Source organism: Podarcis tiliguerta (genome assembly GCF_965153285.1).
Source record: "Podarcis tiliguerta genome assembly, chromosome: 1".
Classification (NCBI taxonomy): domain Eukaryota; kingdom Metazoa; phylum Chordata; class Lepidosauria; order Squamata; family Lacertidae; genus Podarcis; species Podarcis tiliguerta.
Genome location: NC_139534.1, coordinates 131,437,915 through 131,464,708, shown reverse-complemented (window position 1 = coordinate 131,464,708; position 26,794 = coordinate 131,437,915). Strand labels below are relative to the sequence as shown.

The 26,794-nt window shown below is 49.0% G+C and overlaps 2 protein-coding genes across 2 annotated transcripts in view; one reads left to right on the top strand and one right to left on the bottom strand.

Annotated features, from left to right (window-relative positions):
* ABHD12B (abhydrolase domain containing 12B) overlaps positions 1-23,692 on the top strand; it is a 28,629-nt gene extending 4,937 nt beyond the window's left edge. The window contains exons 2-13 of the mRNA XM_083439066.1: positions 2,668-2,801; positions 5,393-5,495; positions 7,709-7,828; positions 8,347-8,377; positions 9,125-9,170; positions 9,262-9,391; positions 11,992-12,029; positions 16,471-16,553; positions 17,763-17,845; positions 19,575-19,653; positions 21,255-21,379; positions 23,574-23,692. Coding sequence (XP_083295192.1) covers positions 2,668-2,801; positions 5,393-5,495; positions 7,709-7,828; positions 8,347-8,377; positions 9,125-9,170; positions 9,262-9,391; positions 11,992-12,029; positions 16,471-16,553; positions 17,763-17,845; positions 19,575-19,653; positions 21,255-21,379; positions 23,574-23,598 — 997 coding nt within the window. The 3' untranslated portion in view covers positions 23,599-23,692. The remainder of the gene's footprint in view (positions 1-2,667; positions 2,802-5,392; positions 5,496-7,708; positions 7,829-8,346; positions 8,378-9,124; positions 9,171-9,261; positions 9,392-11,991; positions 12,030-16,470; positions 16,554-17,762; positions 17,846-19,574; positions 19,654-21,254; positions 21,380-23,573) is intronic.
* The window catches only part of PYGL (glycogen phosphorylase L), a 66,566-nt gene continuing 63,462 nt past the window's right edge, over positions 23,691-26,794 (bottom strand). The window contains exon 21 of the mRNA XM_083435303.1: positions 23,691-25,079. Within this exon, the coding sequence (XP_083291429.1) occupies positions 24,879-25,079 (201 nt within the window). The 3' untranslated portion in view covers positions 23,691-24,878. The remainder of the gene's footprint in view (positions 25,080-26,794) is intronic.

Sequence of the window (26,794 nt, the reverse complement as noted above, 5' to 3'; positions counted from 1 at the left end):
GTTTATTTTCACTAATACAGCCACTAAGGCCTCTTCTGTCGACATTTCACCTGAGCAACATTTTTCTGGGCCTGTCAAGAGTCACAGCCCTGATCAGCTTACTATGTTAAAATGAGGTGTTGTCTTCTGGTGGCCTAAGGTCACCCAATGAGCTGCATGGCTGAGTGGTGATTCGAACCCAGGACTGGGGCCTGGAAGTTTTGGCTTTCGAATCTCCCCTCAACCATGAAGCAAGTGCATTGGATGAACTTGGTCCATTCACCTTCTTTCAGCCTAACCCACCTCCCAGGATTGTTGTGAGGAGAACCACGTACACCGCCTTGATATAAACGTAAGAAACAAACAAACAATAAAACTCTCAGGCCGCTCGGATCTGGCCCTCAATTCACACGCTAAAGCATCTTCCACTCTAACTAAATAAATGAATTCAGCAACGTTTGGGATTCGCTGTGACATTTTGCCATTTTATTTTCTCGCTTTGATCCCGCGAAACCCCTTGCTGTTTATTACGACAGCCGGCCTGTAGCTGTTTCAGTAAATCAAAAGGGTGGGAACAGCTGCAGAACTGCCTCCAGGGATGAGAGAGGAAGACGTGCGCGAGTGACGACACTGGCACTGGGCAATAGGCACTTTCTGCAGCTGACTCTGTCGCAACATGCTGGGTGTGTGCAAGTGCTTTGAGAGCTTTTTGGAGTTTGTGGTGTCGCCAATACCTAAGGGTAGGGAGCAAGGCCAATGTGAGCTCCGGGGGTGTTGTTGTCAGGTGTTACTCAACCGAGTTCTGCTTATTTGGAAGCTGACTATTGCGGTTGTGATTTGGCTGCTGCATCACAGCAAGCTGAGTTGCTGCCTCTTGGGTGTGTTTTGATGCCTTGCCAAAGCACCCTCAAAGCGAAATCGCTCATCAGCTGGGTTATGTGTGGGCCCAGACCTTTGCTGAGCCAACTGTTGCATCAGAAACTAAGAGCATTATCGGCATATCTCTTGTGTAAACATCTAGCAAGACGGAGGAGGGAGGTGGTTAGCTAATCTAGTCCAACCCTCTACAATGTAGGAATTGCAGCTAAAGAATGTATTTTGTTTGTTTGTTTATACAAAACTCTTTTGCCTGTCCAGCTTACAGCACAAGGCAGCAAACTGCAGAAATAAAGGAAACAATTATACAGGTAATTTTGAATCAAACAACGACGATAACAAAGACAACAGCAATAATTTATATGCTGCCCATCTGACTGGGTTGCTCCAGGCCTTCTGGGCAGCTTCCAACAAAACCAGTATAAAACCCCAAACGTAAAAAAACTTCCGCACAGGGATGTCTTCTAAAAGTCCTATAGTTGTTTATCTATTTGACATCTGTTGTGTGGTTCATATGCCTGGCCAAATAAATCGACCACTGGCCTCCTCTTCAATATCTCGACATTGAGGGCAGACTGAATGTTGCTCTGATGGGAGTTCCACAGGTGAGGTGCCACGACTGAGAAGGCCCCGTCTCGTGTCATCGCTCTCCTGCAGGAGTGGCACTCGAGGGCAGATTTAGGCAGGGCCTTGCAGAGCCAGGCAGAGGCCCGGGCAGACAAATTTGACTATTAATTATAATTAAATTATAATTATAATTAAAACTTCTCCGTCTTCTTATTCTACTCTTTAAAAAGATGTATGCTTGTGAGAAAGCCACTATTGCTCATAAGCCACTGTTTCTTTAAAAAAACATGGTTTCCACCAAATTTTATCCTCCTTGAGCTATATGTACTCCTCGGGTGTAAGTAATATTCCTGGTCTTGTCAGCAAAATTTTAAACAAATGGCCACATTTTCATCAATTTTTCATAATAAATAAATAAATAAATAAATAAATAAATAAATAGCGATAAGAAAGCCAACATACCAGGGTTCAAAACTCCCACTCAGCCATGAAGGTCAGTGGGTGACCTTGGTTCACCAGTCACTACATTTCAGCTGAAACTACCTCACAGGGCTGTTGCTGGGATTAAATGAGGAGGAGGAAAACTTACATAGGCCGCTTGCAGTTTCTGGGAGGAAAGGTGGGGATAGAAATGCAATAAATAAAAATAATGTGGAAATAATTGTTGTTGTTTAGTTGTTTAGTCGTGTCCGACTCTTTGTGACCCCCTGGACCAGAGCACGCCAGGCACTCCTGTCTTCCACTGCCTCCCGCAGTTTGGTCAAACTCATGCTGGTAGCTTCGAAAACACTGTCCCACCATCTCGTCCTCTGTCATCCCCTTCTCCTTGTGCCCTCCATCTTTCCCAACATCAGGGTCTTTTCCAGGGAGTCTTCTCTTCTCATGAGGCGGCCAAAGTCTTGGAGCCTCAGCTTTAGGATCTGTCCTTCCAGTGAGCACTCAGGGCTGGTTTCCTTCAGAACGGAGAGGTTGGATCTTCTTGCAGTCCATGGGACTCTCAAGAGTCTCCTCCAGCACCAGAATTCAAAAGCATCCATTCTTCGGCGATCAGCCTTCTTTATGGTCCAGCTCTCACTTCCATACTACTGGGAAAACCATAGCTTTAACTATACAGACCTTTGTTGGCAAGGTGATGTCTCTGCTTTTTAAGATGCTGTCTAGGTTTGTCATCAAAATGTTGTCATTTGTGGAAATAATGATCACTGTCTTTGCTCATTTAAGTCTTTCTATCTCCTTATCTTTTAGGGGGCTCCTGGACTGGTTCCAAGCCAGTAAAATCAAGACGCTGATCCTGAATGTATTTATTTTGTACGCCTCCATCCCCTTCATCATCCGCATCTTCCCTTCGCTGCTGCAAAAGTTTGTCTTTCTTAATTTCCGTAAGTATTCTCTTTGCCTATTGCCTGTGTTGGGATCTTTAAACGGGCCGCATGAAAGGTTTCTCCAGAGGCTGGCTGAACTTCTGGAAATCGATTGCTGATCAAGGGTTTGCCTGGGATCGAACTGCATCGTCTATATCTCAGACTAAGCTGGTTTGCGCTGACAGCTGCCCAGGGGTCAAGATCTCCTGAATGTCTGTTTCCAAAGGCCTGTCTGAATAGGAAGGTTTTTGCTGGCCCGAGTCATCACTGCAGGAGAGGAAGATCTTAACAGGCTTGGTCTTGGGAGCAAAGTAACATAGGAAGCTGAGTCAGGACATTGCTCCATCTATTATTATTATTATTATTATTATTATTATTATTATTATTATTAAATTTTATTTATACCCCGCCCTCCCGACCAGAGCCGGGCTCAGGGCGGCTAACACCAGTAAAATTACAACAGAAACATAATGGGGGGCAGGGACAAAAAAACCCCCAATTTAAAATACAGGTTTAAAAAGCAGCCTCATTTTAAAAGTAGCCCATAAATCAAAACCGTAAGGAGAGGGAAGACATAAGGGTCAGACTGTGCCTTGGCCAAAGGCCTGGTGGAACAGCTCCGTCTTGCAGGCCCTGCGGAAAGATGTCAAGTCCCGCAGGCCCCTGGTCTCTTGTGACAGAGCATTCCACCAAGTCGGGGCCAGTACTGAAAAGGCCCTGGCCCTAGTTGAGACCAATCTAACCACCTTGCGACTTGGGACCTCCAAAATGTTGTCATTTGTGGACCTTAAGGTCCTCTGTGGGACATACCAGGAGAGGCGGTCCTGTAGGTACGAGGGTCCTAGGCCACATAGGCCTTTAAAGGTCAAAACCAGCACCTTAAACCTGACCCTGTACTCCACCAGGAGCCAGTGCCGCCCAGGCAGTGCGCATATTCTGCAGCTCTTTGCAAACATGCTGCTGCTGTGTTCTGTCTAGGCTGGACAAATGAATAATTTAATCCACAGGCCGCCAGTCCCTTTTGGGCTTGTGGAAACCTCTGGATTTTTGAGTGAGTGCTATGGATGCGACTCCACATCTGGCTGCTTCTCTCGCTTCTTCCATGAGCACAGCCAGGATTTTTTAAATTGGGAGATTTCCCCACCACCACCAAGACGACATTACGGGGGGCAGGCTTCTGCTAAGGCAGCAGAACCTCAGATAATTGATTATTTTGAATGCTTTTCAATACTTCTTGAGCCTGCTAGTAACCCCCTCTCCTCCATGAATTTTTCCAATCTGCTTCCAAGTTTGTGGTCATCTTGTGGGAGGCAGTTCCGCAGTGTAACCGTGCCCTGTGGATGAGGAGGTCATTTATTTCATCTGTCCTGAATCTCCCTCTGGATGTCCACAAGTCCTAGTTCTCAGAGAGAGGGAAGAAAACTTTCCATTGTCCACTTCGGCCATGTCAGCGTGGTTTGGTTTTGCTGCCCATTCATTCGAAGTCATAAAGCAGAGATGCTCCTCACCTGCTTATAGAATCATAGAATCATAGAGTTGGAAGGACCACAAGGGCCATCGAGTCCAAACCCCTGCCAAGCAGGAAACCCCATCAGAGCACTCCTGACATATGGTTGTCAAGCCTCTGCTTAAAGACCTCCAAAGAAGGAGACTCCACCACACTCCTTGGCAGCAAATTCCACTGTCGAACAGCTCTAACTGTCAGGAAGTTCTTCCTAATGTTTAGGTGGAATCTTCTTTCTTGTAGTTTGGATCCATTGCTCCGTGTCCGCTTCTCTGGAGCAGCAGAAAACAACCTTTCTCCCTCCTCTATGTGACATCCTTTTATATATTTGAACATGGCTATCATATCACCCCTTAACCTCCTCTTCTCCAGGCTAAACATGCCCAGCTCCCTTAGCCGTTCCTCATAAGGCATCGTTTCCAGGCCTTTGACCATTTTGGTTGCCCTCCTCTGGACACGGTCCAGTTTGTCAGTGTCCTTCTTGAACTGTGGTGCCCAGAACTGGACACAGTACTCCAGGTGAGGTCTGACCAGGGCAGAATACAGTGGCACTATTACTTCCCTTGATCTAGATGCTATACTCCTATTGATGCAGCCGAGAATTGCATTGGCTTTTTTAGCTGCCGCGTCACACTGTTGGCTCATGTCAAGTTTGTGGTCAACCAAGACTCCTAGATCCTTTTCACATGCACTGCTCTCAAGCCAGGTGTCACCCATCTTGTATTTGTGCCTCTCATATTTTTTTTGCCCAAGTGCAATACTTTACATTTCTCCCTGTTAAAGTTCATCTAGTGTGTTTTGGCCCAGTTCTCTAATCTGTCAAGGTCGTTTTGAAGTGTGATCCTGTCCTCTGGGGTGTTAGCCACCCCTCCCAGTTTGGTGTCATCTGCAAATTTGATCAGGATGCCCTTGAGTCCATCATCCAAGTCGTTGATAAAGATGTTGAATAAGACCGGGCCCAAGGCCCAAGACCCTGTGGCACCCCACTAGTCACTCTTCTCCAGGATGAAGAGGAACCATTGTGGCATTGACAAGTGTTGGGGGCACATGGGGAATGCGAGGCCTTTGCCAGGGAGCAAATTTCCAACGTGAACTTCTTTTGCAGTTGTTTTTCCCTTTTGGGTGGATTTCCAGAAGCCCGAAGTATATCTGAATCACACCAGGAACTTTTATCTCACCTCCGAACCGGGGATCACTATTGGGATTTGGTGAGTAAGGGCCCTTGGCCTGGCAGGGACTGTGTGCTGATCTGCATGTCACCCTCAGAGTCTTGCTGCCATTCTGATCTGGGGCTGAGGATGATCCGTAGATAGATAAGATGGATAAAACTTTATTCGCATTATCCACGGCTATGGCAACATAAAACAAGCAATAGGTAAAGTCAAAGGTGCCCCAGAGTCGGTCACGACTGGACCTAATGGTCAGGGGTCCCTTTACCTTTAAAGGAACCCCTGACCATTAGGTCCAGTCGTGGCCGACTCTGGGGTTGCGGCGCTCATCTTGCTTTATTGGACGAGGGAGCCGGCATACAGCTTCCTGGTTATGTGGCCAGCATGACTAAGCCGCTTCTGGTGAACCAGAGCAGCGCACGGAAACACCCTTTACCTTCCCACCGGAGCGGTACCTATTTATCTACTTGCACTTTGACGTGCTTTCGAACTGCTAGGTTGGCAGGAGCAGGGACCAAGCAACTGGAGCTCACCCCATCGCGGGGATTCAAACCACCGACCTTCTGATCAGCAAGCCCTAGGCTCTGTGGTTTAACCCACAGCGCCACCCGTGTCCCATAAAACAAGCAATATATAAAAATAAAAAGATAGCAATGGGTAAAAAGGGCAATCAAATGACCAAGATTATCGTCTGATCATTTTGATCTGATAACAGAAAGAACAATGTGGCCTCAGATGGGCGGTCCGGGATGTTTAGGGAAGGTTTTAATGTTTAATAGGTTATTGTATTTTTGTGTTTTGTTGGGAGCCGCCCAGAGTGGCTGGGGGGACCCAGCCAGATGGGCTGGGTATAAATAAATTATTATTGTTGTTATTATTATTATTATTATTATTATTATGGTAAGTAAGAGTGGGATAATAATCTCATTTCTCAGATCTTTATAAAGGGGACAGGACAGGAGAACATGAGCCACTGTTTCCAGATTGCCATCTCCACAGGGCCAGAGTCATTTCTCAGTTGGAATCTTTTGGTATCTGCCCTCAAGTACGACAGAGGGCATCACATCCAATCTGGCCAGTGTGAAGGCACGTCTGAATTTTGGGATAGCTAATTTATACAAATATGGTGCCAGGGAATCAAACTGAGAAGGGGGGGAGGAAGGCATACCAAGGACAGAATTTCCTTATAAAGATTGTTCTGTTGCTCTAAGTCCTTCAGACGCTGTCCAATTAGCCTTTTTGCTTTAAAAAGCCCGTCATGAGAAGCTGATGTGGGTGGAGTCCGCAGGAGAGGATTTTTTGGTGCACAATTTTAAACCACACACATTTATGGGGGTCTTGTGTCAGCCTAGCAGTTCAAAAGCATGTCAAAGTGCAAGTAGATAAATAAGTACCGCTCCGGCGGGAAGGTAAACGGCGTTTCCGTGCGCTGCTATGGTTCGCCAGAAGTGGCTTAGTCATGCTGGCCACATGACCCGGAAGCTGTAGGCTGGCTCCCTCGGCCAATAAAGCGAGATGAGCGCCTCAACCCCAGAGTCAGCCACGACTGGACCTAATGGCCAGGGGTCCCTTTACCTTTACCTGTGTCAGTAAGGGCAGTAGACCGGGTGGATTTAAGTTTAAAGGTAAAGGTACCCCTGCCCATACGGGCCAGTCATGTTCGACTCTAGGGTTGTGCGCTCATCTCACTTAAGAGGCCGGGGGCCAGCGCTGTCTGGAGACACTTCTGGGTCACGCGGCCAGCGTGACGAAACTGCTCTGGCGAGCCAGCACCAGCGCAGCACACGGAAACGCCGTTTACCTTCCCGCTATAAAGCGGTCCCTATTTATCTACTTGCACTTTACCGGGTGGGCAGGAGCTGGGACCGAAAGACGGGAGCTCACCCCGCTGCGGGGATTCGAACCGCCGACCATGCGATCGGCAAGCCCTAGGCGCTGAGGTTTTACCCACAGCACCACCCGGATTTAAGTTCAGACGGTGCCAATAATTAAGAGTTCTTTGCCAGGACTGAGTTTCTACGGAGGGAAGACTTGAGGATGATCCGTATCTGCAAAACACCATGCATGTGCTTAGCAGCTTTGCTCTCACTTTTGCTTTCTCTGTGCGCAAATCCGTATTTTTAGCTGATGTGCTCAAGGCTCGCTTTGTGCACTGATCTGGGCAGACGCAACTCACCCCACTGCTCCCCCTTTCCATCCGCAGTGGGGCAGCCCCCACTGCGGCTGAATAGGCCTTTTGCTTCTCCTCTTAGGCACTCCTTGCCTGACAACATGCGGGAGGAGGCTGAGGGGAAGGAGCCCAGCTGGTACGAAGAGGCCCTGGCGGACGATAATCCCATCATAATCTATCTCCATGGCAATGGGGGGACCAGGTGAGTTTGAGACTGAAAGGAACAAAGGCAGCGTCCATGCTCCGTTATTCCCCTGCTCAGTTGTTATTCTCCTGCATGCGTCGTCTGGAGGTTGGGACAGAAGGGCTGTAGCTTAGTGCAGGACACCTGCCCTGCATGCAGAATGGTCCCGGGTTCAAGGCCCAAGGGAATCCCGGTGGCGCCAGTCCCCCTCCTGTGGCCGGTGTGAGCCTGAATAGTCGTGCTCATTTAACTACCTTAAAACTTTAAACCAGGCATAGGCAAACTCCGGCCCTCCAGATGTTTGGGACTACAATTCCCATCATCCCTAGCTAATGACCAGTGGTCAGGGATGATGGATACTGTAGTCCCAAACATCTGGAGGGCTGGAGTTCGCCTATGCCCTGCTTTAAACCACGTCTTTTAATGGCTGGCTTGTGATCTGTTTATGAGTCATTCTGGAAATAAGCAAGTTGGCAATTTTGATCACTGGCGACGATGATTAAACACTTGGCTCTCGTCTTTGACCTCTCTTACAGAGCAACAAGTCACAGAGTTCGTTTCACAAAGGTAAGTTTGTGTAAGTTTGTGATGTTGTGTAAGTTTGTGATGTTCCCTCTTCCCCTTTAAAAATAAGAACAGAAGATGAGCCTGCTGGAACAGGCCAATCGCCCATCGCCAGTGGCGTAGCGTGGGGGGTGCGGGGGGGCCCGGCCGCACCGGGCGCAACATCTGGGTGTGTGTGTGTGCTCGCACTTGCAGCTCTCTGCCCCTACCTGGCTCACTCACTCTCTCTCACTGCAGTGCTGGCTGTGCGAATCCGATCCGAGCCGCCGGGTCGCCGCCCACTGTGGAGGGGAGGGTGCCAGGCATGCGGTGCGGTGCGGAGAGAGAGCGAGGGACTATCTGGGGGAGGGACAGTGCAGCGGGGGGGCGCAAATTACTTGCCTTGCCCCGGGTGCTGACAACACACGCTACGCCACTGCCCATCGCGTCCCTCCTCCTGTTCCCATAGCAGCCAAGCAGAAGCCCCAATGGGAAGCAGCCAATCAGGATTCGACCATGAGAGCCCTCTCCCTTCCTCTGGTTTCCAGCAACTGGTGTTTAGAACCATTGCTGCCTCTGACTATGGAGTCAGACCATCCATCCTGACTAGTAGCTACGACACCCCCCTTTTCCTCCACGAATTTGTCCAATCCTCTTTCGAAGCTGGCCACCCCTGCCTCCCGTGGCAATGAGTTCCATAGTTTGCGCTGCGCGAAGAAGGACTTCCTTTTAGCTTTCTGTTTCTGACGTTTTGGCTCCTTTGTTCAACAGGCCATGAGTGACAGCGGCTTCCACGTCCTGGCTGTTGACTACCGAGGTAAGTTCCAACGCACAAATAATGCCGGGGTCTTGCGGGACACGCGGATGACGTGTTTCCCTCTGATCCTTGATCCAATGCCTCCCTCCAGGCTACGCAGACTCCACCGGTCACCCCAGCGAAAACGGCTTCACCACGGACATCCTGTTTGTCTACGACTGGGTCAAAGCCCGCAGCCGCAACAGCACAGTCATCTTCTGGGGACACTCGATGGGCACTGGGTAGGTTTTGCGTTCTCAGCCCTGTCTCCAGACACCCTCTTTATTGTGGATCAGTGGGGTAGCGTGGGGGGTGCAGGGGGGGCCGGCCGCACTGGGCGCAACATCTGGGGGGGGGGGCGCTCGCACTCGCAGCTCTCTGCCCCTACCTGGCTCACTCACTCTCTCTCACTGCAGTGCTGGCTGTGCGAATCCAATCCGAGCCGCCGGGTCGCCGCCCACTGTGGAGGGGAGGGTGCCAGGCGTGCGGTGCGGTGTGGAGAGAGAGCAAGGGACTATCTGGGGGAGGGACAGTGCAGCAGGGGGAGGCACAAATTACTTGCCTTGCCCCGGGTTAGGGGGCGCAAATTACTTGCCTTGCCCTGGGTGCTGACAACCCACGCTACGCCACTGATCTCCCTCACTCCAGAGGGACCGGTAATAAGCGACCCCTCTCCTCTGAGAAGAGCATGCTAGTCTTCTAGCTTATCCTAGCAGAAGAGAGACTCAATCAGTAATTCTAAACAACTTTATTTACTGTCTTATAATACAGAGTACATCAGTACATCTGTGCTCTTTGAACACCAGTACAGAACTGCATCGGGACGCAGGTGGCGCTGTGGGTTAAACCACAGAGCCTAGGACTTGCCGATCAGAAGGTCGGCAGTTCGAATCCCCGCGACGGGGTGACCTCCCGTTGCTTGGTCCCAGCTCCTGCCAACCTAGCAGTTCAAAAGCACGTCAAAGTGCAAGTAGATAAATAGGTACTGCTCTCGGAGGAAAGTAAACGGCGTTTCCGTGCGCTGCTCTGGTTCGCCAGAAACGGCTCAGTCATGCTGGCTGAATGACCTGGAAGCTGTACGCTGGCTCCCTCGGCCAGTAAAGCGAGATGAGCGCCGCAACCCCAGAGTCGGCCACGACTGAACCTAATGTTCAGGGGTCCCTTTACCTTTAGTTTACAGAACTGCATCACATACAGAAGTGAAACTAACTTCCAACAGTACTCAGACTTCCTGTCTCACACTCACTCAGACACTCACATGATGTACAGTGGTGCCCCGCAAGACGAATGCCTCGCAAGACGGAAAACCCGCTAGACGAAAGGGTTTTCCATTTTTCAATGTGCTTCACAGGACGAATTTCTCTATGGGCTTGCTTCGCAAGACGAAAATGTCTTGCGATTCTTGCGATTTTTTCCCGCTCCCCACCCCCTTTTTCTAAGGCACTAAGCTGCTAATAGCCTTTTAGCAGCTAATCCGCTAATCCCTTAAGCCTTTAATAGCCGCTAATAGCCGCTAAACCGCTAATAGCACTAATCCGCTAATGGGCTTGCTTCGCAAGACGAAAAAACCGCTAGACGAAGAGACTCGCGGAACGGATTCTTTTCGTCTTGTGAGGCACCACTGTATACAGAACATAGTACAATAGTAGCACTCACTGAAGCATCTCGGATAGATAAAAATCCTAACATCACTCACCCATTTTTAGGTAACCGTTTCTGTGTAAGCTAGTGCAGCATCAAGTGACATCAACAAATAGTTGTCATACACATAGTATACCCCTGTTGTACCAGTTCCACTTTTGGAACTACCTGCAGCTGGATTGACCATTTCAAACCTCTGGTTACCTGTCTTCCATGGGATTAGAGCTTTTGCTCTATCTTGGTCTGAGGAAACAGTGTTGACCCTTGCAACCTTTAGGCGTGGTTTTGTGTCTCCTGTGGACAAACCTGGTACCTCACTCAAGACCTCAGTGTCTGAAACATAGTTTGAGCTGGGGAGAGCACTCTTGTGTTCGAATTCCGCTCGGTGGTTTCCCACAGGCAGCTGTGTCCAGGGCGGCTGTCTACCAGCTCCATCTGGTACGCAGGCTGAGACCCTCCCTGCCCGCAGACTGTCTTGCCAGAGTGGTGCATGCTCTGGTTATCTCCTGCTTGGACTACTGCAATGCGCTCTACGTGGGGCTACCTTTGAAGGTGACCCGGAAACTACAACTAATCCAGAATGCGGCAGCTAGACTGGTGACTGGGAGAGGCCACCAAGACCACATAACACCGGTCTTGAAAGACCTACATTGGCTCCCAGTACATTTCCGAGCACAATTCAAAGTGTTGGTCCTGACCTTTAAAGCCCTGAACGGCTTCAGCCCAGTATATCTGAAGGAGCGTCTCCACCCCCATTGTTCTGCCCAGACACTGAGGTCCAGCTCCGAGGGCCTTCTGGCAGTTCCCTTGCTGCGGGAAGTGAGGTTACAGGGAACCGGGCGGAGGGCCTTCTCAGTGGTGGCGCCCTACCTGTGGAACGCCCTCCCATCGGATCTCAAATAAATAAACTGCTATCTGACATTTAGAAGACATCTGAAGGCAGCCCTGTTTAGGGAAGTTTTTATTGACTGATGTTTTAATGTATTTTTAATCTTTAGTTGGAAACTGCCCAGAGTGTATGGGGAAACCCAGGCAGATGGGTGGGGTAGAAATAATAATAATAATAATAATAATAATAATAATAATAATGGCCGGTTCCCATGAGAACAGGATGTCAGGCTCAATGAGTCACTGGCCTGACCCAGGAGAGATCTTCTGGGCCTGCGATGTGACAATATCCCTCTTTCCTGTTTCCCTGCAGAATTGCTACCAACACTGCTAGGAGGCTGAAAGAAAAAGGTAATTATTAATAACTGTGTGGAAGGGTCATGGCCTCACAATCCAAGGGGGCCTGGTTGTGGGTACATTGTTGTTGTTTAGTCGTTTAGTCGTGTCCGACTCTTCGTGATCCCCTGGACCAGAGCACGCCAGGCCCTCCTGTCTTCCACTGCCTCCCGCAGTTTGGTCAAATTCATGCTGGTAGCTTCGAGAACACTGTCCAACCATCTCGTCCTCTGTCGTCCCCTTCTCCTTGTGCCCTCCATCTTTCCCAACATCAGGGACTTTTCCAGGGAGACTTCTCTTCTCATGAGGTGGCCAAAGTCTTGGAGCCTCAGCTTCTGTCCTTCCAGTGAGCACTCAGGGCTGATTTCCTTCAGAATGGAGAGGTTGGATCTTCTTGCTGTCCATGGGACTCTCAAGAGTCTCCTCCAGCACCAGTGGGTACATAGGAAGCTGCAAAGTGCTGTCCACACTGACTGACAACAGCTCTCCAGCATTTTAGACAAGGGAGCCTGTTCCTAAATTCTATTTGGAGGCACCAGGGATCGAACCCACGACCTTCTGCCGCCAAGGCAGATGCTCTGCCACTGAACTACAGATTAGAGAGAGCCATTTGTGCACGCTTTTGTGTGTAGGAAATGGCCTGTGCTACAGGGTTATTAAACCTTTAAACTATGCCAGTGTGGTGTAGTGGTTAAGAGCGGTGGACTCGTAATCTGGTGAACCGGGTTCGCTTCCCCGCTCCTCCACATGCAGCTGCTGGGTGACCTTGGGCCAGTCACACTTCTTTGAAGTCTCTCAGCCCCACTCACCTCACAGAGTGTTTGATGTGTGGGAGGAAGGGAAAGGAGAATGTTAGCCGCTTTGAGACTCCTTAAAGTAAAGGTAAAGGGACCCCTAGGTCCAGTCGTGGCCGACTCTGGGGTTGCGGCGCTCATCTCGCTTTATGGCCGAGGGAGCCGGCATACAGCTTCTGGGTCATGTGGCCAGCATCACTAAGCCGCTTCTGGTGAACCAGAGCAGCGCACGGAAACGCCGTTTAACTTCCCGCTGGAGCGGTACCTATTGATCTACTTGCACTTTGACGTGTTTTCGAACTGCTAGGTTGGCAGGAGCAGGGACCGAGCAACGGGAGCTCACCCCTTAGCGGGGATTCGAACCGCCGACCTTCTGATCGGCAAGTCCTAGGCTCTGTGGTTTAACCCACAGCGCCACCTGCGTCCCTTTTGAGACTCCTTAGGGTAGTGATAAAGTGGGATATCAAATCCAAACTCCTCCTCCTCTTCTTCTTCTTGGAAGTGAGGAGATTGGCTTTTGCATAGGGTGAGCAAACTTGGGTCATGAGCCACAGATTTGGCCCTGAAATCCGTTTCAGTGGACGCGGATTCCTCAAGGGTGTTTCTGAGCATGTTCAAAATGCCCTTCTTTCTCCGGTTTATTCTTACACCTCTCTGTTGACGTGTGCGTGAAGCAATATCTGTTTGCGTATGACGTCAAGAGAGAGGCTGTCGACACAAATGACAGATGAAACTGGGTCCCCCTCCCCACTTTCTTTTTTTTATAATTTTTTTTATTAGATATTTTATAATTATAAAAAGAAAAACAATGGAAAAAAAATACATGAATTCAACAAACAATACATCGACAATAAAAAAGAAAAAAACAATACAGCAATACAACATGAAAAAGAAGAACAGAAACACACATCCAAATTTTTATATCCCAATCTTTCATTAGCTTATTTCCTCGACTTCCTCCCACCTCCCTTTTTTGTATTCTAGTTCAAATTATCTAGTTCAACAAATCCTTTCCCTCTTCTTCAGTTTTTGTTCTGTAATTTATCTTAACACAATTTAACTTTCAATTTTCCAATTTAACACATTAACCCTTAATATTCATATAATTCTTAATAACCCTTCCCCCCTCCCCACTTTCTCCCCTACTTCTGCTGAATCCTCACTCGTGACGCCAATCCTATGCACTTTCCCAATGCCCCTCACTCAAAACTGCGTACAGTTTGCCCCCAGGTCTATAGGGGTTGGAAGAGACTGGGGTGGTGAGGAAGCTGAGAAGCCCCGGAAAGATGGTGTTGTAAACAAAAATTGCCCTTTTCCCTTATAGGTTATCCAAGAGCCCGTATAGAGTCCTTACATAGGTTCCCTATTGGTAGGAGAAAATAACAGAGGCCAACCAGAGAATATTGAGAAGCAAAGCAGCTAGTAAGCCGGATCTTTATTGATCTGTTGCAACAGGGTGCTCCCCTCACACGCAGGAAAGGAGGAGGAACCCAGAAAAATGGCGCACAAGGCCTTATAAAGACATTTTAAATTCCCTGCCCTGGAGCTCAAGACCACCCCTAGAAACATCATACATACATCACAGAAGGGGTGTAACGTAAGACTACCCCTCAGATACATCACACCTACGGTCTAAAACAGAAATTTGAATGTTGTTTTTCTCTTGTCTGGCAGGTTACTTGATTGGATTGCCTGGGGAGCCTGGCCAGTCTTTTGTAATGATAAATACTTAGTTCCTGGGCCAGGTCACAGGCTCACACCCTATTCAAACACAGACATACCCTTAAGACAGGATTTGTGAAGGAAAAGGCAATCAAAATGGCTTCAGGTCGGTCTTCCTGTGCTGATCTATGTACGTGCTTGGCTGGTACACTTATGAACATTTAACATATATCTAAGACCTCAAAATTCCTATCACAGATGGGATGCGGGTGGAACTCGACATGTGATTCCGAGCTGCGATCCTGCATTTGGGGACTAGATTGCGACCCTGCAATGATTTTGTGTCGGCAGCAATCAAACAGGGCTCCATTCTGCCTTGCAGTTGTTCTGGAGGGCTAACAGGGCTCCATCTCCACACCCTCCTCAAATTTTGCAAGTTGACTGTTCAAGTCAGCCTGGGTTTCTGTATATTTTGTCTTTGTTGGACTGGAATAGCTTGCTGTCCTGGTTCTTCTGGAAGCTGCCGTTCTCCAGGGATTTGTCCTGGCGTCTCTCCAAGGGGCTTTCGTAGAATTGCAGAATTAAATCGCAGAATCGTAGTGTTGGAAGGGAACACCAAGGATCTAATTCCCCAATACAGGAATCGCAGCTAAGGGATCACTGACAGATGTCAATCCAGCCTCTTTTTAAAAACCTCCAAGGAAGGAGAGTCCATCACCTTTTGAGGGAGTCCGTTCCACTGCTGACAGCTCTTGCCATCCAAAAGTGCTTCTTAAAGTTTAGTAAGAATCATCTTTCATAGAATCATAGAGTTGGAAGAGACCACAAGGGCCATCGAGTCCAACCCCCTGCCAAGCAGGAAACACCATCAGAGCACTCCTGACATATGGTTGTCAAGCCTCTGCTTAAAGACCTCCAAAGAAGGAGACTCCACCACACTCCTTGGCAGCAAATTCCACTGTCGAACACCTCTTACTGTCAGGAAGTTCTTCCTAATGTTTAGGTGGAATCTTCTTTCTTGTAGTTTGGATCCATTGCTCCGTGTCTGCTTCTCTGGACCAGCAGAAAACAACCTTTCTCCCTCCTCTATGTGACATCCTTTTATATATTTGAACATGGCTATCATATCACCCCTTAACCTCCTCTTCTCCAGGCTAAACATGCCCAGCTCCCTTAGCCGTTCCTCATAAGGCATCGTTTCCAGGCCTTTGACCATTTTGGTTGCCCTCCTCTGGACATGTTCCAGTTTGTCAGTGTCCTTCTTGAACTGTGGTGCCCAGAACTGGACACAGTACTCCAGGTGAGGTCTGACCAGAGCAGAATACAGTGGCACTATAACTTCCCTTGATCTAGATGCTATACTCCTATTGATGCAGCCCAGAATTGCATTGGCTTTTTTAGCTGCCGCGTCACACTGTTGGCTCATGTCAAGTTTGTGGTCAACCAAGACTCCTAGATCCTTTTCACATGTACTGCTCTCAAGCCTGGTGTCACCCATCTTGTATTTGTGCCTCTCATTTTTTTTGCCCAAGTGCAATACTTTACATTTCTCCCTGTTAAAATTCATCTTGTTTGTTTTTGCCCAGTTCTCTAATCTGTCAAGGTCGTTTTGAAGTGTGATCCTGTCCTCTGGGGTGTTAGCCACCCCTCCCAGTTTGGTGTCATCTGTCAATTGACAAGAAATATAATAATAATAATAATAATAATAATAATAATAATAATAATAATAATAATAATAATTTTTATTTATTTATTTATACCCCGCCTCATTTCAGTAGGAACTCAAATCAAAAGCTTTTTGGGGGGATGAAAACGTCAAATCTTCACCCAGGCCAAGTATCCAGACTGGTCCTATGTGGGCCAAAAAAAAAAAAAAGCCAGGGAAGTCCCCAAGTAGACTATGACTTTCCTTTATCTGGACACTCGACTTGCGTTGATGCAGCCCAGAACTGCGTTTTCTTCCACTTTCATTTTCCAATTCCCACCTCTTCCCCCTGCAGATGGGACCATAGTCGACGCTCTGGTTCTGGAGGCTCCTTACACCAACATCCGGGATGCAGCTGCCACCATCCCCGTCACAAAAGTAAGATTTAGTGCTCTTCTTTCGCGGCCCTCTTGCTGCCACTGAAACAGCTTGCTGAGCAACTCTGTAAACAGCGGGGTGTGCCAGCCGGCAAGCGGTTTTAATTTCTATTCTGTTTGGCTGGGGTGGGGAACTTCAGCCCAGATAGCCAAATATGGCCTCTCAGTGTACCTTGAGCAAAAGTCAAATGTAACATGACAAGAGGCATTCTAGGTCAGACCATTGGTCCAGCTTCCTGTTCTCACAGTGGCCACCTAGACGCCCCAATGGGAAACACATAAGCAGGATCCAAGCACAAGGATCCTGCAGGTTCCAACAACTGGTATTCAGAACCATTGCTGCCTTTGACCAGAGGATAGCCATTGTGGCTAGTGTCTGGAGGCGGTTGGAGGATGGATGGCGGCTAACAGATTGAGGTCGAATCCTGACAAGACAGAAGTACTGTTTTGGGGGGACAGGAGGCGGGCTGGTGTGGGGGATTCCCTGGTCCTGAATGGGGTCACTGTGCCCCTGAAGGACCAGGTGCGCAGCTTGGGAGTCATTTTGGACTCACAGCTGTCTGTATCCAGGGCAGCTGTCTACCAACTCCACCTGGTACGCAGGCTGAGACCCTACCTGCCCACGGACTGTCTCGCCAGAGTGGTGCATGCTCTGGTTATCTCCCGCTTGGACTACTGCAATGCACTCTACGTGGGGCTACCTTTGAAGGTGACCAGGAAACTACAACTAATCCAGAACGCGGCAGCTAGTCTGGGGACTGGGAGCGGCCGCCGAGACCACATAACACCGGTCTTGAAAGACCTACACTGGCTCCCAGGACGTTTCCAAGCACAATTCAAAGTGTTGGTGCTGACCTCCATCGTTCTGCCCGGACACTGAGGTCCAGCACCGAGGGCCTTCTGGCAGTTCGCCATCCATCCACAGAGGGATCTCCGCTTGAGTGAACCGGCCCAGGCGAGGTAAACCTTGCTGACCCCTGACATAAATCCTCAGCCAGAAAGTATGTTATATTTGGAACGTGGACTCCTCTTGCCACTGATATTGCAACAATACAGACCCACCCTGCTTTGCGGACGTTTGCTTTGCTGACACATTTACTGGGGCAATTGCACAAAGGAAATTGCATCCATGGAAAATGTCCACCTTTTTTCAGGCTCTCTGTTCCACTGCGACTTCTTCTAACGACTCACCTGCCCTTTCTTGAAACAGATCTACCGCAAGTTTCCTGGCTTTGACTATCTGATCTTAGACTCAATGGCTCTCGCGGGTATGATCTTCCCAAACGACAAAAAGTGAGTCCGAAAGGTGCCAGGGTGGCAGCGAGGGGGTTCTGTTTGGGGCACCTGAAGAAGTCTGTGTACACTAGAGCAAAACTGGTGTCCTCTTATTTTGTTTTGTTTCATAAAAGGCATGCATCGCTTAACTGTAAAAACAAAGCAAAACCCTTAAAACGGTTTACAAAGAGAATATTTGCTGCCAAGGAGTGTGGTGGAGTCTCCTTCTTTGGAGGTCTTTAAGCAGAGGCTTGACAACCATATGTCAGGAGTGCTCTGATGGTGTTTCCTGCTTGGCAGGGGGTTGGACTCGATGGCCCTTGTGGTCTCTTCCAACTCTATGATTCTATGATTCTTGGTAGGGGTCCACTGAAATTACAGACTCCTTCCACTTCAGGGATGGGACCTGTGATCCCATCGGGTCCCATCCCTGGTCCAGGGTCACCCAGGGAGCTTTCCTGGCTGAGTGGAGATTCGAACCCCACTTTAACCATTAGGCACACTGGCTGTTGATATAAACAAAAATTGCCCTTTTCCCTTATGGGGTATCCAAGAGCCCATATAGAGTCCTTACATAGGTTCTCCATCGGTAGGAGAAAATAACAGAGGCCAACCAGAGAATATTGAGAAGCAAAGCAGCTACTAAGCTTGATCTTTATTGATCTGTTGCAACAGGGTGCTCCCCTCACCCCATGCAGGAGAGAGGAGGAACCCAGAAATAGTACCTCAGGTTAAGAACTTTGCTTCAGGATGAGAACAGAAATCACGCGGTGGCAGCGGGAGGCTCCATTAGTGGTGCTTCAGGTTAGGAACAGTTTCAGGTTAAGAACAGACTTCTGGAACAAATTAAGTACTTAACCTGAGGTACCTCTGTATATATTTTTTTTAAAAAATAGATTTTTGGTAAACCATTTTGAGGTTTTGTTCCAACCAAGCGGTATTCAAATTTTCTTAAATAACTAAAAATTGCAATTTAATTTGGGATGCATCATCCTTAAGGCACAGGTTGGGGAACTGTTTTAGGGTCTGCGTTCACCCTTGGTCGTCACCCCACTGGGGTCCACATGCCAGCCAAAAGGGCCTGACCCAAATGGGTTTTACCCCTCACTCTTGCAGACTTCCTCTATGTCTGCAGAGAGAGACAAGCCTCCCCTCAGGGGATCTGTAAAAATCAGATGAGGATGGGGATTATGACTTCTTGCCTGGTCACCGAATGATCAACCTGATGAGAAAGGAGGGACAATTTTTGCTGCTTACTGGGTCACTGCCCTGCCCAGCCCTGCCCTTTAGAATAAAAACCGTGTGTACTTCTAGACTCTTAAATCTGTTCCCTGCCTGGTGGGGCTGCTACCACTGAAAAATTGTATTGAACCAGGTGGGCCATCAGGAAAGGCTTTGTAGCTGGCCTCACACTGAGAGACAGAGAGAGAGAGAGAGAGAGAGAGAGAGAGAGAGAGAGAGAATGCCTCTTCTAAGATTGTTCTACATCACATCTAAAGCTAAAGTATGACTCTTGCTTAAAAACTATTTTTTAAATTGCTCCCGTGCAAATTTAACCAGCTTCTCGGCTAAAGTTCCACCTATTTCGTAAACTGTCTTGTGATTTTCAGATGAAGTATATAAATTTAATCATCTCGTGTTCTAATTTCCCAAATCACTTTGGGAGCCAGGGTTTGGCCAAAGATGCAGGATAAAACCAGAATAACCAAATGCTTGTTGGTTCATTGCATTCTGTCTCCATCTGCAGCGTCCAACTGTTGTCCAGTCCTATCCTGATCATACATTCAGAAGATGATGCGATCATACCAATACAGCACGGAAGGAAGGTAACAAAGCCTTTGTACTATTCGAATCTTCTTTCTTTTAAAAGTGGGAAGGCCATGCAGCTGTGGAACAAAGCCTCCATGGTTATCTGCTCACTTAGCCAGTAAAATGGTGACAGGGTGGGGGGGGTAGGGGGGCAGAACTATGGATTATTTTCACAATTACCAAGGGCTCCTTGTTTGGTCACCTGGGGACACAGGTCTCCTCGTCCTAGGCAAGCAACTATTCATCATTGCCATTCTAGGGCTGAAAATGCAAGGTCAGATAGATTACACTTTCAAACTGGGCTAGGGAACCTTTGTCCCTTCTGGGATTGCTGGACTACAGTTCCCATCATCCCTGGCTCTGGGCTATGATGGCTGGGGCTGGCGGAAGTTGCAATCCAATCCAGCCATAGGTTAACTGGTCCCCATGCGCTGCTTTAAAACACCCTTTGCAATTACTGCCTTGAATTCCTTGTTGCCTAGTCATTTCCTGAACGTTCAAAGCAAGCTGCATTTATTTCAGAGGGACCAGGGTGCTCATTTTGAGAGGGAGTGGTGAATGGGTTGTTCACTCCACATATAATTTTTTTTAAAATGCTGCAGCATGCTTTGAACCTTTTGAAGAATGGCGGCATCAGAAGTTTTAAAGTCAGGGCCAAGTTGGGACTTCCGGGTTAGCGCCATCGGCAATGGCGGAATTCCTCTGAAAGAGAGGAACCCGCTCCGCAGGAATTGAGTCTGGCCGCCGCGGCAAAGGCGGAGACCCCCCCTTAAAAAATCACAAGCGAGTGAAGCCTATGAGCTTAGGATTCAGCGGGCACCATCAGCGCCCCCCCCCAAACGCAGGGAACCCCTTTTTCGGGTGATCCTCAGCGAAGTGGGGTGAGTGGCGCGGTGCTGTGAATCGACCGCTACTTCTGTGGAGTGAAGCCGCATAGCCATTGCCGGAGAGCGCTGACTTTTTCCTGAAGAAATTTGGACATTAAAGTAACAACCCGTGAGTAAAGTGAAGATTGGAATTTTTTTTTTTAAAAAAAAGTCAGGGCCAAGTTGGAGGTGGGGGATTTCGACAGTGGAAACGAAACCACAGGCCGATGCCTCGCCTTGCAACGCAAGGTGTCATTTTGCAGGAAGGATAGCGATGAGATTGTCAGAACAGGATGCTGTTTCCTATTTTAGCTCACAAAACGTGGCGTGTGCCTTGGCAAGTTCTCTCAGCCTTAACCTACCTCATTGAGATGATAAAATGAGGGAAAGGGGGGGAGAACCTTTGGAATCCACCATGAACTCTGTGGGATAAAATCTTAATAATAATAAAAAATCACAAGTCGTGTGTCTCTGTTTCTCAGTTTGATCCTTTTACAGGTATTGTATGTATTGCAGTTAATAGTTCCTCATCATGAGCATCCACACAGGTGCCATCAACCCAGAAGTTGGTCCCCGTGTCGCTAAGAGCGGGCAGTGGCAGGGGTTGCCATGGGCCAGTGAGACAAGCCTTGTGGGCTTCTACCGGCCCATGGGCCTTAGGTTGCTGACCCCTGGACTAGACGACCCCCGTAAGATCCTATGAAACTAAGAAACCCCAGATGCTGCAACCTGCCTCATTCGTTCCCCTACAGCTCTTTGAGATTGCATACAACGCTTCGGAGAAGAAAGAGAACGTCGTGTTTATTCCTTTACCTTCTGCTCTGGGCTTAGGACATGACTACATTTCCTTCCACCCTGATCTTGCTGGCATCCTGAAGTAAGTGGGCGGAAAGAAGAGAAACGCTTTTGCAGAATGGGGTCCCTGACACTCTGGGGGCTGGGATGCAGCAGGGAGATGGGCTCACACAGCTGCCGGCTCCAGCAGAAAGAGGGATGTGCAAATTTGCTGTGTGGGAAGCCCAAGAAGCAGCCTTTAGCCCAGGCTGTTTGCCTTGGCTGTTTGCAAGAGGGAGGACCTCTTCTTCATCGCTCCTGCACCTTGATGAGAGAGACTGTCCAACCCTCCTGCCCTGCCCATTAGCAGTTGTTGTTGTTTAGTCGTGTCCGACTCTTCATGACCCCCCCTGGACCAGAGAACGCCAGGCACTCCTGTCTTCCACTGCCTCCCACAGTTTGGTCAAACTTATGCTGGTAGCTTCGAGAACACTGTCCAACCATCTCATCCTCTGTCGTCCCCTTCTCCTTGTGCCCTCCATCTTTCCCAACATCAGGGTCTTTTCCAGGGAGTCTTCTCTTCTCATGAGGTGGCCAAAGTCTTGGAGCCTCAGCTTCAGGATCTGTCCTTCCAGTGAGCACTCAGGGCTGATTTCCTTCAGAATGGAGAGGTTGGATCTTCTTGCAGTCCATGGGACTCTCAAGAGTCTCCTCCAGCACCATAATTCAAAAGCACCCATTAGCAGTATAACCTCAGTATTTTTTAAAATAACTCCGTGATCATTGCAGAAATCAGTATGGCAGGCGGAGGGAACATGTCTCTCAATTGCATGACCAAGGGGAACATGCTTAAATGCCACGGCAGCACTTGGGCCTGTTATGCCAAGACATAACACCGGTCTGGAAAGACCTACATTGGCTCACAGTATGTTTCCAAGCACAATTCAAAGTGCTGGTGCTGACCTTGAAAGCCCTAAACGGCCTCGGTCCAGTATACCTGAAGGAGCGTCTCCACCCCCATTGTTCTGCCCAGACGCTGAGGTCCAGTGCCGAGGGCCTTCTGGTGCTTCCCTCAACAAGGAACCAGGCAGAGGGCTTTCTCGGTGGTGGCGCCCGCCCTGTGGAATACCCTCCCATCAGTTGTCAAAGAAATAAACAAATATCTGATGTTTAGAAGACATCTGAAGGCTGCCCTGTTTAGGAAAGTTTTTAATGACTGATGTTTTAATGTATTTTTAATCTTTTGTTGGAAGCCGCCCAGAGTGGTTGGGGAAACCCAGGCAGATGGGCGGGGTATAAATAATAAATTATTATTATTGGGCCTGCAGTCAGTGGTGGCTTTCAGTGGCTGGGCAGCTCTTGCAGAGCTAATGTGGCTTCCTCCATGTTATATTGGAGTTGTAGTCTGATATAAGACGTAAGAAACCACATTGGCTGCACTTGACCTAGGTCATGGGTCCGCAAACTTTTTCAGAAAACCATGGGGGGGGGGCAGACTATTTTTTTTTGGGGGGGGTGAACAAATTCCTATGCCCATAAATAACCCAGAGATGCATTTTAAATAAAAGGACACATTCTACTCATGTAAAAACACGCTGATTCCCAGACTGTCTGCAGGCCGGATTCAGAAGGCAATTGGGCCGGTTCCGGCCCCCGGGCTTTCGTTTGCCTACCCATGACCTAGGTGATGGGGAGAGATCCTCAGAGGTGGCTGGTCCACTGCAAGTGGTTCCCTTCCCCCAATTTAAAACAAACACACCTTCCATATTTACTGAAATGGCATATAGGTGCACCCATATACACAGAATGTACTCTTCCGCCCAAATGTTGCACCAGAGTTTACGAAACCTGGGACTACAACTCCCATCATCCCTAACTAGCCGGGCCCGTGGGTCATGGATGATGGGAGTTGTAGTCCAGAAACAGATGGAGACCCAAGTTTGGGAAACCCTGTCCCAGCCTAAAGACAGCCTAAGTACAGGGCTGTCATACCCATAGGTGCTAGGGGTGGGTGCGGGGCACCTGGGCGCCGGGCTCTCAGGGGCGCCAGGCTGAGAGTCTGGGGCCCAAGAGTTGAGTCCGGGGAAGAGGCCTCCCATTGGTTGAAGCACTGTGGCGGGCTCTTCAGCTGCGGGTGGCTCTGTGCCGTGAGTTTGGGGGCGACTGAGCCAGTGAGATGCTGAGGCGGCTGGGTGGATATTTGCTTAAGACATCCCTGCCTAAGTAGACACTTGGCATGGCCCCTGGTTGAAGAAATCTCAATCAAGCCTCTTTGTTTCCCTCCTGTTCCCAAGCAGAAACTTCCTCCAGAGTGTTAAGTGACAGCAGCAACGCAGGAAGAGAAGAGCCGCAAGGAACGCTGCACCATACTCCAGTTCAAATCGCTACAGATAATAAAACGAGCCATGAACAGGAAGAGTGGATTTCGTTTTTATTTTACCAGGTGAATTTTCAGGAATGCAAGATTTGTGGCGTGGACCCGGGAGGCAAGAAAGCGGGGAGACGGAAACACAAACTGATGCATGCAGCCCTTGCAAAGATGTGGGGTTTGCGGCTTCTTCTTTTTTGTATTAATGCACCTAAAAGTGGATATTTTAAGCACTACCTGAGCAGGGCGCTCTCTCTCCCCTTCTTAGCGCATCTTTCTCACTGCGCGCAAGCAGCCGGCGTGTACCTGCCGAGCGCACCAATGGCATTGAGCACATAGCACCTGCTGCAATACCTCAGGGTATCCGTTAAAAGCACTTTGGTCCAGCGACTGTAGGACAGATTATAGGGCTCAGCCAGATGTCCTTTTCCACCCCACTTTCCAGGCACAGGTCTGTACTTTAAAGCTCCGCATCTGAGTGGGTGGGGTTCTTCCCCCGTCCCAGTGCTTCTCCTGGGAAAACCCACATTTTAATTCCAAATCAGAGCAGATAACAAGCCGCCGAAAACCCGACTGCCATTTGCCAAACAACCCAAAACAACAGGCTCAGAGACAGAGCTTTGAAATGCAGAAATGGAGTCGGAATATCCTCCTAGGCAAGTTGGAGCAAGGGGCCCCTTTTTGGGGGGAAGACCCTAGGCCACAAGATGGCTGAGACAGCAACATTAAGACCCCCAGGGATTCTGCTGCCACCGTTTTCGACACACCTCTCTCGCCAGACAGGTCCCACACCCTCTGCGAAGGGTTTATCTGATGGGTAGCCAATCCCTTATCTTTTAAAAAGAGACGAGGATGCAAAAGAGCAGCTCGTTGACTCGATCTTGCCATTGGTCCCTCCTGGAAGCTGGTTTTGCAGGAAGTTAAACAGCAGCCCCTTCCTGGGAGCTTCGGAAAAGAGACTAAGGACTAGGAATTCCCAGGCTGCCAAGGGAAGGGGAGGGGGGGGTTCATGACACTCAGAAGTGCCCTTCAACTCGCTTTGCACTTCTGCAGAATTCACAGAATAAGTCAGGTTCCCCTTTCAACGCCAATAAAAGCAGAAAGAAAAAGAGCCCACAACTTTTAACTACTCTTAGCGTCACTAAACAAGCGTGAGCCTGCCTCGCACAAAGCACACAGGGCCGCCGCACACTCACTACTCGGGTAGAGCAAACTCCCCGGGGCTCGTGCAAACTCAGACGTGCATCTTTTCGGAAGTGTCGTTGGCCAGCATCTCGTCCGCCACGTCCCGGGGCACATTGGGGGGCGGGATCTTCAAGTCGGAAGGCTCCACCCCCCAGATGTCCCGGGCGTACTCCTTAATGGTCCGGTCGCTGGAGAACTTCCCGGACGCGGCGATGTTCCGGATCACCATTTTCGTCCACTCCTTGGCGTTCTGAGAAAAGAAGCTGACTTGAGAATCGCAAAGGTCTCATTTCCTCCCCCCCCCTCAAATGTTTTTATTAATTTTCCAAAAAAATTAAAACAAACAAACAAACAAACATCCTACAGTGGTGCCTCGCAAGACGAAATTAATCCGTTCCGCGAGTCTCTTCGTCTAGCGGTTTTTTCGTCTTGCGAAGCAACCCTATTAGCGGATTAGCGCTATTAGCGGCTATTAAAGGCTTAAGGGATTAGCGGATTAGCTGCTAAAAGGCGATTAGCAGCTTAGCGCCTTAGAAAAAGGGGGTGGGGAGCGGGGAAAAAATCTCAAGACTTGCAAGACATTTTCGTCTTGCGAAGCAAGCCCATAGAGAAATTCGTCCTGCGAAGCACCTCCAAAACGGAAAACCCTTTTGTCTAGCGGGTTTTCCGTCTTGCGAGGCATTCGTCTTGCGGGGCACCACTGTATTTATAATTAAACCAATCTTGGTAACATTGTTAAGTGACTTCCTCAAATCCCCCTGGTTGCCGGGGAGTGGGGGAATCACCAAAGGGCACCCACCGGATCACGAGGTCCTCAGAACGCCCGATCTGAGTTTTTCCAGGGGACCGCAACACTCTTGCGGTCTCCCCCTGCTTCGCAGCGCTGGGGCTCTTTCAGTCGAAAGAGCTCCCGTCTGCCATTACCGGGCAACCAACTGGAAGTCTCTCATTTCCATGCTCAGAGTTCTTTTTGACTGCCCAGCAAAACCCTCGGGGCCAAAGCGACGGTTTGTTTCAAGTTCCAACCTAGCTCAGCCCCAAGTTTGATGGTAGGGAAATCAGGCAGAGTTTTACCTGAAGGAGCGTCTCTACCCCCATCGTTCAGCCCGGACACTGAGGTCCAGCTCTGAGGACCTTCTGGGAGTTCCCTCCCTGTAAGAAGTGAGGTTATGGGGAACCAGGCAGAGGGCCTTCTCGGTGGTGGTGCCCGCCCTGTGGAACGTCCTCCCATCAGATGTCAAGCAGATAAAAACTACATAACTTTTAGAAGACATCTGAAGGCAGCCCTGCTTAGGGAAGTTTTTATCGTGTTTTTAATATTCTGTGGGGAGCCGCCCAGAGTGGCCGAGGAAACCCAGCCAGATGGGGGGGTATAAATAATAAATTTTATTATTATTATTGGTTCCCAATTAGCTAGGAACTGCAGACCCCTGTTTTTCAAAAGCCAAGCCATGAACCCCCTTCTTCTGAAAATGTCGATATCTCTGCACTAGTTCTTGTTATGTGAATGGTGGCAACATGTCTCAGAGCAAAGGTACGTCTTTCGGGCTTTGCTCCTGTGCGAGTCACGTGACCCGTGCGAGCACACGGCGCCCACAAACAGTCAGTCGATGGGTATGTGCCATGGACACAAGTTGGCGTTTGCAGACCACCAATTGGGAACCACTGTTCTAGGTGGTCATCTTGCAAGAAGCAGCAAGAGGAGAACTACATAGGAGGTGCAGCATGTAGAAGAATCTCAAAATATAGGAGCGAAGGAAATACTTCACTGTACCTGCAGGATTGTAACAAGGAGGGATTTCAACTACAGGAGGGAGGAGAGAGAACCTGTTTGGACCTAGAGCAGGCAGCATAGCCAATGGCCAGGAATTAAGGGAGTTTTAGTCCAGCAACACCTGGAGGACCACAGGTGAGTCACACCTGAGCTACAAGAATGCTGATGAAATAACCACAGGTGATCAAGCA